Source organism: Sipha flava, unplaced genomic scaffold, assembly GCF_003268045.1.
Source record: "Sipha flava isolate LNK unplaced genomic scaffold, YSA_version1 516_pilon_pilon, whole genome shotgun sequence".
In the NCBI taxonomy this organism is placed as follows: Eukaryota; Metazoa; Arthropoda; class Insecta; order Hemiptera; family Aphididae; genus Sipha; species Sipha flava.
Genome location: NW_020273459.1, coordinates 16,718 through 32,106, shown reverse-complemented (window position 1 = coordinate 32,106; position 15,389 = coordinate 16,718). Strand labels below are relative to the sequence as shown.

General features: G+C 24.5%; 1 protein-coding gene across 2 annotated transcripts; it reads left to right on the top strand.

Annotated features, from left to right (window-relative positions):
• Positions 1–2,268: 2,268 nt before the first annotated feature.
• On the top strand, positions 2,269–14,461 carry LOC112690660 (autophagy-related protein 13 homolog). 2 transcript variants are annotated; one of them, XM_025564711.1, is made up of 5 exons: positions 2,269–2,496; positions 4,221–4,578; positions 12,341–12,521; positions 12,699–13,059; positions 13,259–14,460. In XM_025564711.1, the coding sequence occupies exons 1-5, from the start codon at positions 2,341–2,343 to the stop codon at positions 13,550–13,552; spliced, it is 1,350 nt and encodes a 449-aa protein (XP_025420496.1). In that variant the 5' UTR covers positions 2,269–2,340; the 3' UTR covers positions 13,553–14,460. The 2 variants fall into 2 exon arrangements, with proteins under 2 accessions (XP_025420496.1, XP_025420495.1); XM_025564710.1 differs by having other exon boundaries at positions 2,341–2,496; positions 12,699–13,068; positions 13,259–14,461.
• Positions 14,462–15,389: the final 928 nt, after the last annotated feature.

The window sequence follows — 15,389 nt, the reverse complement described above, 5'->3', positions numbered from 1 at the left end:
GTTGATAATTACCTTTATCAGAATGTATGTAACCTTGTTCGTGCTATATTAATAGGTAAGTCAGCTATATTTTTACAGCTGTGACCTTGTTTGCAAGTATTCTATACATTGAAAAATTATAGGTAGGCATGTCTAAATATTAATGGTATTATTTAATCAATTACTTAATATTATGGTATTAACTTATGGTACAGTAGGCACTACTTATAATTACATAATTTATTTAAATTTATGTTTTTTATTTGTATTTCTCGAAAAAAAAAATTGATAAATTCAAATATTAAAATTATTGTAGTAATTATGTAGGTACTTATTGTAATCACTATTAGATATACCTATTCATTTTTAATTTGTACCTCTATAATAAATATTGCTGATTATTAATTTTTTTTTGTTAATGCTTAAGCAATTTAAGTTTTGGGGTTGTAATAAATTTGGTAGGTTCATTTATAGAATTGTATATTCCATATCTAAACAATCTTGAATATACCTATATTGAGTTTATAAATATATTATATAAATAATAAATGAAAGCATAGCCTGGAGTATTATTTAAATATTTATTTATGAGCATTAATCATTTAATAATATTTTATTTTATTACTTATAGTTATAATTTTTATTTCAGTACAAATATACATAAGTCAAATGTATATGTTATGAAATTTAAATTTAAATTTGTTTGAAACTTCGGGAGTAGATATGTTGTAAATTTTTAATAAAATTTCAGTGAAATATAAATATCAATCATTCTGTATGTGCCCAATTTCTTGGTGGGTTTATTCGCATTTTTGTGTAAAAAAAACTATAAGAAGTTTCAATGTCATCTGTAGTTTTCAGTAATTTTTAGAAATTAATTGTTTAAAAGTTTAATATAGTAGTGGTTAATGTTCATAAGTATAGACATTTTGTCATCTTCTAGAAATTTTTAAGAAAACATTTAAATTTTTTGAAAATCACTTTTGAAAAATAAGTGATTATTTTGTGTGTTAAATATATACATCCTGATTATTGTTGTTTTTTTTATTATTATTTTTTAATTAATTTTTATTAAAATAAATATTTTTGGTATCAACATGTTCACTTTTCATTGCATATTAAAAATAGATATATTATATTTTGTTCATAATATAATCATTACTTACTAAGCAGTTATAATGTTTTACGTTTTATTTATGATAAATAAATCTCATGGGTTAATTAACTTCTCTTTGAACTTAGCTGCTACGTCAATACAATTAAATTTTTATCAACAAACTTTATTTTAACTTCCTAATTATCTTATAATGAATATGATTTGTTTTCAATTTTTGTATATTTATTGATAAATAAGTAGTAAAAGATATTTTTGTTATAATTGTAATGATATACTCTGATATAGGTGCTCTTTGATATATAACATAATGATAATACATAACCAAATAAAAACAAATCACATAAGTTAATGCTTTCAGTTTTTAACTAAGGTTAACGTTTAAATCTACACTATTATACTCCCTCAGATTAAAATATGGGACTTAATAATTTATTAAGAATTCATTGTAGTTATGTCAAGTAAATAGGGTTACAATAATATTCATATTGTTTATATAATTTTGATTCAAATTTATATAGGCAATATATTATATTTAAATATTTTTTAGCCTAATAATGTTTTTCTGATATATCAACTTCTCATTCCACCAATTCATCGGATATATCTAGGTTCTAAGTCACATTGGCATCAAAGGCAATGAAATAACTGAATCATTAATTCTTATGGGTCAGTTAATAACAAGTATATTAATAATCTCCCTCAAATGTGTATATTTACTGTAGATGTTTTCAATCTGTAATATTAAAGTAGCTGTATATTTGTTAGAAACGCCAATTAGCTTCATTTCCTTATTCTATGTATTTAAATTAGTACTAAAAACAGAAATAAAAGTTACTTTGGATAACTTTGTTAAAACTTAATCGAGAAATTTAAAAGTTATACAAACATTTTAGCAACAAAAAAAATATAATTATTAAAATTTAGTTTTCTTAAAATGCATTTCATTATCTATGTAATGCTAATAAATTTATTAGAAAATCCCTTAAAAAAAATGTTATGTGTATTACTTATTCAATTTTGTTTACATTTTTGATTTGTTTTTAATTTACATCCTCTTTATATGTTTCAGATTATAATATGCTAAAAACCATGGAGCAGCAACTATTATTTTTGTGTAAAAGACACTTTATGTGTTCAAAACAATTATTAAGTGTTTGTCATTGTGTACATTTTATAATAAATTGTTGTTAAATAAGTGATTATAGTTCAATTTATAAATTTTATATAATTATAAAAAAATTAAAATGGTGGATACACGAACATTGACTGAATCAGCTGAGAAAGAAAGACAAGAAATGGAACAATTAACAAAACTTATGACTATGAAATCAGCTCAAATAATTGTACAGTCAAGAATGGGAGAAAAGTTACATACTTATTGTACCAACCAAAATAGTTCGGTAAGCATTTATATTTTGTATCAAGTATTTATATAAATATAACTTATAATATATTTTTAAAGTACCTAATTGGTAAAAAAAAAAAAAAAAAAATTAAACAATTTTTATTTTCTTATACTGCCCATATATTTATATAAGTATTCAAATCTTTATTTATATGTATATTTTGTTTGATTGATAAAATGCTGTTAAATATTTTTGATGTTTCCTTTGCTTGAGTTTACATAACCTGTCTTCAACCAGTCCCAAGATTATGTGAAATTATAAATTTCAATCAAAAGCTCTTTATATATTACCTATTATCTAGATATTACAGTAAATTGTTATGCTGCTTAAATAACTTACTCAATAATAATTTATCATTTATTATTTTTTGCAACTAAAATGTAAGTACCTACTAAATCAGTAATACTATAACCCTGATTTTCTGTTTAATTGTAATTTTTTTTTTTATATTTTTTTAAGTATTCAATATAACTCAATATGTTCACATTCAAATATTCTAATTAATTTTTATATTATAATTTATATAATATTACTGACATAAAAAGTAATATAATTTGAATTAAATTTATTTGAGCTAACATGATAAAATTAGTAACATATTTTGGATGTTCTTATTAATCATAAAACAGTAGGTATTATTAATTTAATTTATATGAAATGTTGTTGGAATTACAAAATAATTGTATTTGTCTTTCAGTTTTTTTTTGTTTTGTATATTAATTTTACTAGCTTATTAAATCCTGTTAAGCAAGATATCAAAAGCCTTGAAAACCAGTTCACTATTGTATAGTTTATGCTTTGTTCAATTACTATTTATTTATTTTTATTTTTTTAATTCTAAATATGCTTGAACTTACATTTTCATTATTATAATAATAAGAACTTAAAAATAAAACTTAAATACAGTAGTCCATTGATCTGGACTTGATGAGACTAGACTTTATCCAGATTATCAAAAATCTGGATTAAACAGTAAACAGAATATTATTTCAAATAGCTATAAAACTAGGTTTAGGTTTGTACATATATCTAGTATTTTAATTGTGTTAATATGATTTATTATATGTGTATAAAATAAATTAATACTTAGTATTGTTTGATATTAGTTATAAAAGTCTTGGGTATTGTTATAAAAAAAAAAAAAATACTTTAGTAATAAAGTTATTTTAGTAGGAATAAAATATATACACTTAAAGAACCACTAAATTAACACAACACTTTAATATGTTAGATCAATGCACATCAATATTTGTAATAAAGTTTTTTCTTAACATTTAATAAACTTAATACTATCTGGAAAATTATTTAAATTAATTTAATTTCTTTTTATCTCCAACTTTTATTTCTTGAGATCCACCCAAAAATGTAATTGTAATCTAATAAATTGGTATTAACTGATTTATATAAAGATAAATGATATTTTGATGCAGACCTTTTTATTCACTTTTTAGTGACTTATAAAGATGCTCCCTACATTATATGTTCAACTCACATTGTATAAATTCAAGACACTTAAAATTTCAACTAAGAAAAACTATTTTAAATTATATATTTGCATTTCCTGATAATCTTATGATCTGAGAAAATCTGTAGGAACATGATTTAGGACTTTTAAAGACAGTTAACTTATTTATTAATAATGCCAATTATTATATTTTTATTATTAGTTTTCATATTATTTATTTATCTTATATAAATATCTAAATGTTGTTTTTCAGATGAATGTTGCTATAAAAGAGATACCTGATGTAGTAACTGAAACAAAGCTGGCCTTAAGCAATGGAATTGGAGGAGATTCTATGCCTTTATGTGTAGAAATTTTTTTGAAAACCATTGATGGAGATATTATGACATTAGAAACATGGAGTATTGGTTTATTAGCAGAAAGTGCCTTTGATCCATTTTGCTCTCGACATTTAGTTTATACACTATATAATAGATTAGGAATTTTATTAAAATCATTGGTATCAGTTTCTCGAGTAATACCAGCATATCGATATTCCAGACAACAATCTAATGATTCTTTTCAAATTCATCATCGAATTTATGCTGGCGAACCTCAAATTCACGCACTTGGTAAGTAAATTTAAATTACTTGTTAATGTTATTAAATATGATCAACGCAAAAAATGTTCATCAGTTTTGTGTTGTGTCTTGTAAATGAGACATTTATTATAATACAATTTATATTTACAATCGATAACTTAATTCAAGTAGGTAATTAAATTAACTTAATAGGTAATTAACTATAAATAACCATCTTATTAAAAACAAAACAATTATTATAATTTAAATCAGTGGCGTATTTTCTGAGGGGGAGAGAAGGTCCCCGAATTTCGACCCTCTCCCCTCCAGAAGAAAAAAATATTCAGAAATCATAAATGACTGGCTTTTAAGGTACAGAGAAAGAGAACATTAATTTGTATAATGTGGTTGTAAATAAGTTTTCATTTTGTTTTTGAATAATAATAGAATAATTTAACTATTAATTCATACCTTTATATATTTTTTATAATATTATAAAATCGTTTATTTTTTTAAAAAAATTTACACTCCTCTCCTTCTTTCACACACACAATTTGAAAATACGTCACTGATTTAAATCATATTTTTTAAACGTTGTTTAAATTTAGACAGAATAAATAATGAATACTTGAAGCTGTTAAAGAAACACACGACACAAATTAAGTTTTTTTGATGAAATACGTTCATTTCTTAGCAAAATGGTATTAGTTCCACCGCGTTTCTATTCGCATCATTCAAGAATAGGATATAAACGCGTAATGTCACGCCGAACGTATCACGTGATCTATTGCATACGTGTAAAACTTTAAATGTTACTTGCTTCAATCAACTTAACTTAATAAACTTTACTTAAATGTTATTTATTTCATATGTATCTCTATTTTTGTGCTGATAATAACAATGAATGTACAGTTTGTATTATTTAGTTTTTTTTTTAAATTTTTATAACGCTATAAGTAATTTTTATATGTAATTTTATGTAATTTTAATCATTACAATAATAAGTAACATAGCTTTCATTATAAAATTATATTATTTCGTAGAAAACTATTTAAGAATTTGTATGATTAATAACTCGTGGTCTATAGTTCTTAACGTGATCATAGTATAATGACCCGAACTGTTATTCATGATTTCTGTAATGCATAATAATATAAAAATCAAGTATCGCCTTGAATAGTGTAGGAGACAACAATGCATTCCTATGTTATTAAGACATAATTTCCTAAGATACATATTATTTTGTTATTCACATTATTTTTCTACAAACATTTGTACAGTATTTATGAATACTTGTAATATAATACAGTTAAAGTAGTCATGTATTTTTTTCTATACGAAAAAAAAACTTTCGCTATGGTATGTCTTTCGTTCTTCTTTTTTTCGTTCTAAAATCAAAAATTTTAATTCCAAATTTCAAAATAAATTCCTGTACAAAAATCAAGGGCAAAATTTCAATGAAAAAACTGGGAATGTTGAAGACATTTTTTCATATTCTTTAATGGTTATAAATAGGTCTGGGATTTTAATACTCTAAAAAAAATGTACTGCAAAAATTAGTAAAAAAAAAAATGTATTATAATTTAAAAATGATATTAGAAAATCATGTATAAAGACACATTTAATTATAATTAATTTAATTTATTTCATAACTTACTATTATGATCGTCATTGGGCTCTTGTAAATAGAAAAATTTATTTCGACTATACCAGTGATTCTCATCCTCGTTCATGTCACTTTTAGCCACTAGAATAAAACACCGCGTCACCCTAACATCAAAAAATAAATTATCTTAACTGTGTATTTTAGAATAATTCTTGAAATAACAAAAAAATATATTTATACATAGTACACACCAAAAATAATAAGTATACCTACAATTTATTTGAATTGTAGGGTTCAATAAACATTGACAGTTAAAAGTTTAAATTTGCAAATTAAAAAAAAAAAGAAAAAGAAAGAAAAAATAATAATGATTTGTATGAAAACTGATGATAAATTAGGCCCTGGTGGTTTTTACAAAGTTGAGGAAGTCGAGGGCTGATGATGGAAAAAACTAGTCTTATATCGTCTTCTAGAGTTGTAGAGATATAACGCTACATAACTAGCTACTGCAAAATAACTAACGATCCCGGTTAAATTAATAAGATAATCGATAATGCAGTGATTTCGCAAATCAAAATATTACACGTATTTATCGGATCTAAATAATATAAAGATTTAAACTTAAAGGTATGATATTTACATGACAGTTATAGCAATAGTATGATTTTATTAAAATTAATTAATTTATTTCCTTTTCCCTTGAAGATTTCGTGTCACTTCTATACTGCATCCATGTCACCCCGGTAGAGAACCATTGGACTATACTAATTTTGTCCTATTATTGATAAAATAGGTACATGAGTCGATATGCTCGTACTTATTAGTTTATCAATTTAGTAGATAACACACTTAAACGTGCAAATTTTGAGCGAAAAAATGCCCTACTATTTAATAATTTATTGATAAATCTGAAAAATTCTCTAAAAACTTTAAAAATGCCCTAAAAATGCAAATAAAGTTAAATTTGTTATGAATTACAACATAAAAACTACATTAAATTGATCAGTGTTACTTGAAACGTATTTTCTTCTTATGGACCTATGTGGATTGGAAATCAGAAAAAAAAGATGCATTTGCAATAAAATCTTAGCCCTAGTTATAAACATCCGCAATCCGTAATTGCCCGCAATTCAACAATCACTAAAATGTTTAGTAGTTTTCTAAATTTAAATTGTTCAATTTGATTTTATATTTTTATTGTGCGTATAACGTATTATTCGTTTGCATACACTAATGTTTCATCAAATGGTTGGTTTTAGGTTCTGAAAGAAACAAAGGACCTTTTAGTTATTAGTTATACCATGATATTTTTTTATAACATTTTTAACACTGGTTAGAAATACTGATCCAAAAGTTTCATTTAGCAACTTTTTAAATTCGAAATCGTCATGCCGTAATATTTTAAAAAGGTAATTTCTCCAAAATCTCTATTTTTACCAGGCGTAAAGAAAAACAGCCGAATAACCAGATAAAGACTGTAAAAATGCGCCATAAACGAGACTTTTACTTTTTAGTTTTCACAGATTTTAGTTAGGACGAACTTCCGCTACCATTATTTAATTATAAATTTATAAATAATACTTTTTTTATATACATAATGAGTAATGATTATTTAAATGTAAATTAACATGACTAGATTTGGAGGTGCTAATTTTAAAATTAAGGGTACTACACACACCCAAGCCCCCCAAAATTGTGCCTATGACAAAAATCACTATTTAAGCAGACTATAATGAATTAAATAAATAACTTCGATTTTTTTGTATAATTAAATTTTTAATTGTGTAAATACTGTAAACATTAAACAATCGTATTAATACTTAAATGACTTTTCTGTTTTTTAGTGTTAAATAATATATATTTAGTATTTACCAATATAGATAACTTACAACTTCGAATTAAAATATTTCAAGTATATAATATAAATAATAAAAAAAATTCAAAATCGTAGTTTTTAGATATAATTTTTTTTTTTAATGAATAAATTATGATAAATATCTTTATAAAAATATAATAGTTTATTTAATCTTGTGATCATAAAAATAAGATTAATTTATTAAACAGGAATATTAAACAAAATGTCTTCCGTCCTGAGCAAGTTTTTTTTTTTTATTGATCATTGTCACAAATTTCATTAAACTGTATTTTATAAATAATCATATTTAATGAACAATTATTTATTAATTTGTTCTATATACACTTTGGAGTAATATACTCGTATTTAGTTCTTTAAAAAACTAGTTATATTCTTGTCATTTTATGTCTTACATAATTACCATAATCGTAAATAAATGTTAAAAATGTTGAATATTGATGTTTCTTAAACAATTAGTACCTAATTTATTTAAAGTTAGAACATTCAGAATTTTTTTTATTTTTAATCAAAAAACGTACAATTTAATAACATTCTTGGTATTAAATACAGATATTTTATTCATTATAGGTCAATTACAATGATGACAAGTTTTCACTTTCACTTACCTCATTTATTTTATTTTGGTCATCCTAGATAAACATATGCTTCTACTCTACTATAAATCTAATCTACGATTACACACAGTACAACTACTTAAATAATTTGGATTAATTGTGTTAAAAATACATTCTAGTTTAAAAGATTTATACAATTTTCAAACACAAAGGAAACTTTTTGCTTTGTAAATTTAATACTAATAAATTATACTATTAAATAATAATTTTTATAATTTGTTATATATATATTGAGACTAATTGACCCCAAAGTCTAAATTAAAAACATTTATTTTTAATTGAAATAAAAGTTATTTCGTAATATTTGTACGTTATATATCTGTATATATAAAACGGTTATTTAAACGCAATACCAATCAACGCACAGCTCAAACCATTGGACGGATCTGGCTGAAATTTGGCATACAGATAGCTATTATGATGTAGACGTGCGCTAAGAAAGGATTTTTCGAAATTTTGAATTTAAAGGGTTGAAATCGGTTTAATATTTTTTGACCAGGTCGATAACTGCGCTATTGAAAATTAATTATATTAAATAAAACTATTGAAAAATTATTAAAAAACTATTAATTTTATTTTTGGTAGTAAATGACGGGTATTGCATGAATATTAAACAAAAAGATCCCGCAACAGGTGCCAAAACAAATAAGAATGTTAGTTCAAAAAATTATTATGCATATCGGTTGATGATTATACGCGATCAGGACTAAGTTATTTTACGATGCATAAGCTTTGTCAACAATTCATGGTCGAAATATATATAAAGATAGATAGCGAACGATTTCGATTCAATCAAAAAAAGTTGCGTGCAAAAGATTCTCAAAACAATTGTTAGATATTAGAGATGGGAAAGTTACTACAGATGAAACGGGATGTATAAAATTACCGAACGATTTCTGCACAATCATTTATTCGCAAGATGCTCACATTGACCAGATATGTCCCAGTGTACATAGACAATACACAAATCATGAGTGGCTGACAGAAAGAGCAATTTTAGTAGCAAAAAATGTGGAGGTCAGCGAATTGAATCTCAAGATACAAAATTTGTTACCAGAAAACTTGGTGTCATACAAATCTAGATACAGTTTGCGATGCTACTGAAGTTGTAAATTATTCAACAGAGTTTTTAAACTCATTGGATTTACTAGGCATGCCACCGCATAATTTACAATTGATCGTTACAATTTACCATCGATAAAATACCTCCTTCAGAGTCATTTAAAGTTGTAATACATGCAGATAAAAAACCACCAGAAGAACATAGAGGCAGGTATAATGCACCAACGGCAAATAAAGTTGCTTTAGTGTTAGTAGATCAGCAGTTTGATCGAAGAGACATCATCCTCGAAAACCGAAGTAACTCACTTCACCGTAGCAGTGAGATACATCGAGCATACGACGCACTGCAGTATCCTTTAATGTTTTGTTGGGGGGATGATGGGTATGCAATCAATATACCACAACGCGATCCAAAAACCAAGTTACCGCTTAAAAAAACTGTCTCTGCATCAAGTTTTTACTCATATAGAATAATGGTCAGAGAAGGGGAAGACAACTATTTAGTTAATTATCGTTCTCTTTTCAGTCAATATTTGGTAGATGAATACGCCAAAATTGAAACTGAAAGACTAAGTTACATCAAAAACAACCAAGCCAAATTGCGTGCAGATAGTTATATTCATTTAAAAGATGCGATTGGACGACGAGACATAGAAGCTAATCAGTTAGGCCAAATTGTTATACTCCCGTCAACTTTTACTGGTGGGCCAAGGTACATGCACGAAAGAACACAAGATGCTATGACCTACGTTAGACATTACGGTCGTCCTGACCTTTTTATTACTTTTACATATAATCCTCGCTGGGACGAGATAAAAGAGCTCTTACTTCCCGGTCAAAGATCATATGATCGACATGATATAATTGCAAGAGTGTTTCGGTTAAAACTCAAAAAGACCATGAACTTATTGACAAAAGGTAAAATATTCGGAGAAGTGAGATGCTCTATGTATTCAACAAAATACCAAACTGTAGAGAGGTTCAGGTAGTTGTAAGCTATAACTTATCGAATAGGTTATGATAATAACTAAATTAATATGTATAAAATATTATTTCAAAAATCTTAATTAATTTAAATTTCAATAGATTTAACAAAATTTAATCTTGGTAGGTTACATACATTTATATACTTAAACCCGGCAACGACGGGTAATTTAACTAGTAGTTTTATTATATAATGTAAATTAATAAATTCTTAAATTCAATGTAATGTAATGTAATAACATAAAGTTATATTTTCAATATTTCTACTTCATATTTACCATATATTTTAATTGTTTTTAATTTAAAACGCTGGCACAAGACAAATATATTCATTCCAATAACTATTTTATACCTTTTATAAAATATTTACTTTGATTTATTAATTGACTGTGGTAAATATGTTTTACAATAATATATTCAACTTTAATAGTTCTTTGGTTCTATGTACTTAAATTATATTTTATTCAAATATTATAATATTATATTACTTTATTATTTGGTTTTAAATGTATTTAAATATTCTCATTAGTATTTATGTCAATGATGTTTATACATAAAAAATTTATAATTTTAGTTAATCTCATAAAAAAAAAAAAAATATTTTATAATCATATTAATTAAGAAATCTTAATCTTTAAATAAAAACTAATAAATCATTAACTCTCCTAAAACAGTTAAACACTAATAATAAATCTTTGTTAGTGGTTCATGCTTTAATTTAATTACTTCTATTAGTGAATAACATAGCTATGAAGATATTATAGCTAGTTATAAGATATTATAAGATAATCAGTATTTTTCAAAGATTTAATTCTCTGAAAACAAAACCTAAAACATTTTCTTTTTGCATAACAAATTACAAAATCTGCTTAAAGTATTGATTTTACAATTTTTATCAGTAAAATAAATATTACAAAACAAGACTAAAGTCAATTTTATTTATGTCAAATTTTTTTTTAAAATTGTATGAATTTCAAAAACTATAAACAGCTCTTTCACAATAAGGATTTACAGTATTTTATATATAACTTATGCATAATCTATGTTTCAGCTTTTACATCATACAGTAATCACATGAATATTATCTGATTGTAATTCATAGAATGATGAATGTAAAAAAATGAAGACAATTTGAATTTCATCTTATTTTGTGTATCCTATTTACCAGGGTTGCTAGTTTTAATCAGTTAACAATATATTTTATAACATTGATCCTATCTATTTAATACTAATATATTCAAGTTATGATTACATGTTAATTTTAATGCATTGCATATTAAAAAAATTACACTTTTTCAACATTTATTATTTTATTTGTTAGAATAATATTGTGTAGTATTATAATAATAATGTAATTTTTTTTTTTATATATATAATTCAACAATGTCATGACCTGAAGTGAATCCAAATAGTTGCCAATAAATTTGTTTTCATAGCATTTAGAGGTCAAATTACACAATAGAAATAACAACTGAGGATTGATTAGTTTTCATATTTGTTTTAAACTATCATTTAATTTCAACTCTTAATAGTATATTTAGTTATTTATATTATTATTATTGTTAAAATTATACAATGCAAAAGTATCACAAAAGAAAATACTCATTGCCAAAAACAACTAGGTTTAATAAATTTATATTTATGTTACATTTTTTTCTTGTCATGTTACAGGAAAGGAATATAAAGAATTACAGATTGGTCAAGTGTCAATGCCAATTGGAACCATTCAAGTGACAGTTTGTTATCGTACCTCTATGACTCTAACATCTCAACAGGACCCGATTATGCTCAAGAGTGATCATTTTCGAAAAGAGTATAGTCCACGGCATAATCAAATAATCAAAACTCCCATGTATGTATTTTGTTTTTATTTTATTTGTATGTTTTCTAAAATAAAAATTAAGTTCTAAAATTTTTTTAGTTAGTGCATAATTGTAGATAATAATTAATTTATTAATATTGCCTTAATTAAATTCAACTTCATGTACTAATTATTACATTGTTATGCTAAAAATATATTATATTTTAGTGATGAAGAGTCCAGAAAAGCATATATCATGGATGATTGGACAGTGGGCGCCTTTTCTGACAGTCTCGAAGAAAAAGTTAAAAAACTAAACCTATATCGTATTCCTGAATTTCCAAAAGATACCTTCATTAAACCAAGAAAACGAGCTGAATATTGGCCGCCACATATGGTATCTAGTAACCAATTGTCAAAAGCACAACAGAACTCTACGAATGAAAATAACAATTCAATTTCAATATCAGCTCAAAATAACAAAATTAATTCTGGAGTTGCTTATAATACCAATTCATATGAAACTAAAAATAAAACCAATCATTCAATGAATACATCCAGCAATGAGGCCATCAATGATTTTATTTTGGTAGAATTGGTAATTTTATTATAAACTAACTTTACTTTAGTATTTTGTTTTATTTTTAATTAACATACATAAGTATTTAATTGGGCAATTAAAAAATATTATATATTTGTTATTGGTATTTGGCTGTTATTGTTAAGTTAATGACCATTAAAATATTTAAAATTCACATTTTGTATTAATATTTATTTTTTTATTTTAGGGTCAGTCTGTTAAACCTCATTCGCCAGAAGATTTTTGTCGGCGTCGTAGTTGTGATACCAATCCATTACAGTTTAAGCCAGCTGCATTTTCAGATTCAAATCCCAACATTGAATTAGCATTATTCTATCAAAAATTTCTCAGAGCTCCATCATTAAGAGTTCGTCCTGATCATTTGAATGTTAACAACCATTTGTCTGAAATTGTTGAACAAATTAAATGTTTTGATGAACGAATGGACGAATTTGACAGGGTAGTATTAGATTTATGTCACAAAGATGATGATAGTGAATAATATTATTATAAACATACCCTCCGTACGTTTTGTAACAAGACTGACTGTCAAAAGAGTAAAAAGCTCAAAAATAATAGGTACTTTATATACTTATACATATATTTATATATTATATATGTATATACTTTTTATATTTTAAAACAAGTTATAGCAAAGTTATAAATAATGGTAAAACATAATTGTTTTGTTTATTTTCTAAGCAAATGACTGACCGATGATTGATGAATTAATAAATTATTTTTATTTATTATCCTCGCGTAGGGTAGTGGTCTTTTGAAATGATTCAATTGGACCTGAAAGTTCCTCTTTTTTTGTTAAACATAAAATATAACACATTTTGCATTTTTGTTTAATGCGGTTTAGTTTTAATTTTTATTTATTTTATTTGTTTATTTCATTGTCATTAAGTTACCTTTAAAAACCATGTTAATTTAATTTTTTCTTCGTCTTTTTTCTAATAGGCAACTTTTATACCAATTTATGATGAAACCATGCTCAATACTACTTATATTAACAATATTTATTACAGATTTTTATTTTATTCATGCAATACAGGGTCAGGGTTATCAAATTACTCTTTGGGTATTACATATTTACATTCTAAGCAGTTATATAAAGTATAGTGTCTTTATAGTTATCACACCTAAATAGTTACACAACAAAAAATGTATTTTCTAGATTATATTTATGTGTTTATATTAGTTGCCTGTTTCTTATTATTTTCTTTGATGTCTTCATTATTTTTAATTTCTTTTTTTAAGTTTTATTTATAATTATAGTCAATTGTTACTGAATATTGTTAATCATAATATACGGAGAGGATGTTCATATTTATTTCATTATTTGTCATTTGACAAATATTAAATAAGCAGAAAACTATTGGAGATATTTCTCTTTAATTCTTTTTTTTTTTTTTTTTTTTTGTATTGCAGTATTTACCAGATTTTTTAAAAATAATCATTGATTTGTTACAAAATTATACTAATTTATTTTGTTTTAAACTATTCAACTGTTATTCATATTTAAATTAAAATGTTAACCTGTTAAAATTATAACCACAATTGTGTGGTAGCATGAAATAAATAAATGAATCAACATTTTATGTAATGTACATGCATGCATTTAATTTATTTTTTCTTACTACCTGAATATTTAACAATTTTTACAAAAAATATAAATTAGGTACCTCCAAATTCTTTTAATTATTTTTTGTTTGCCAAAGATAATTCTATACAAAAATATTAACATTATAATATTATTGAAGAAATAAATTATCCAAGCCGTTATATATATGGTTATTAGAACTAACAAATTATTATTGACTACTTTTAAGGAAGTATGCTTATGCTAATAAGATTTAAATTTCAGATCATGTAATAACTGTTTATCTGTGTTCAGTGGCTCATGATTTACATTTTTAAAGTGAACTATTTACATATTTGTAAATAAATAGGGAAGGTTACTCACGTAGTCTTTTTTTTCTTCCCCCAATGGAAGTTATTTAAACCAGGTCTCTAATCAACAGCCCTCAACGGAAATAAACTCCAACGATATATCTTGGATTCACATCTTATCTCAGAAATTATCTGAAACTAATTAATTCTCCCTCGCTTTTTTCCCCTTTCTCCCCCTTTTCTTTCCAGTCTCTAATTGAATCTTCCTTAAGCTCATTACTAGCCATCCCTAACTTTAAACATACTGCTAAGTAACTAATTTATTAAAATAAACTATTTATTTATTATTTTTTTTCCTCTAACCTTACTGTGGAGAATATCAATACGATAATTACTAACCAGATAAACAAAATTGATGCCCCTTAAATCCAACATAAACAATA

Bases quoted from the DNA above. Each gene is read 5' to 3' on its own strand.
- LOC112690660 (XM_025564710.1), top strand. From the start codon at position 2,341: ATGGTGGATACACGAACATTGACTGAATCAGCTGAGAAAGAAAGACAA. The intron at 2,497-4,220 runs GTAAGCATTTAT...GTTGTTTTTCAG, and splicing joins GTACCAACCAAAATAGTTCG to ATGAATGTTGCTATAAAAGA. The intron at 13,069-13,258 runs GTAATTTTATTA...TTTTTATTTTAG, and splicing joins ATTTTATTTTGGTAGAATTG to GGTCAGTCTGTTAAACCTCA.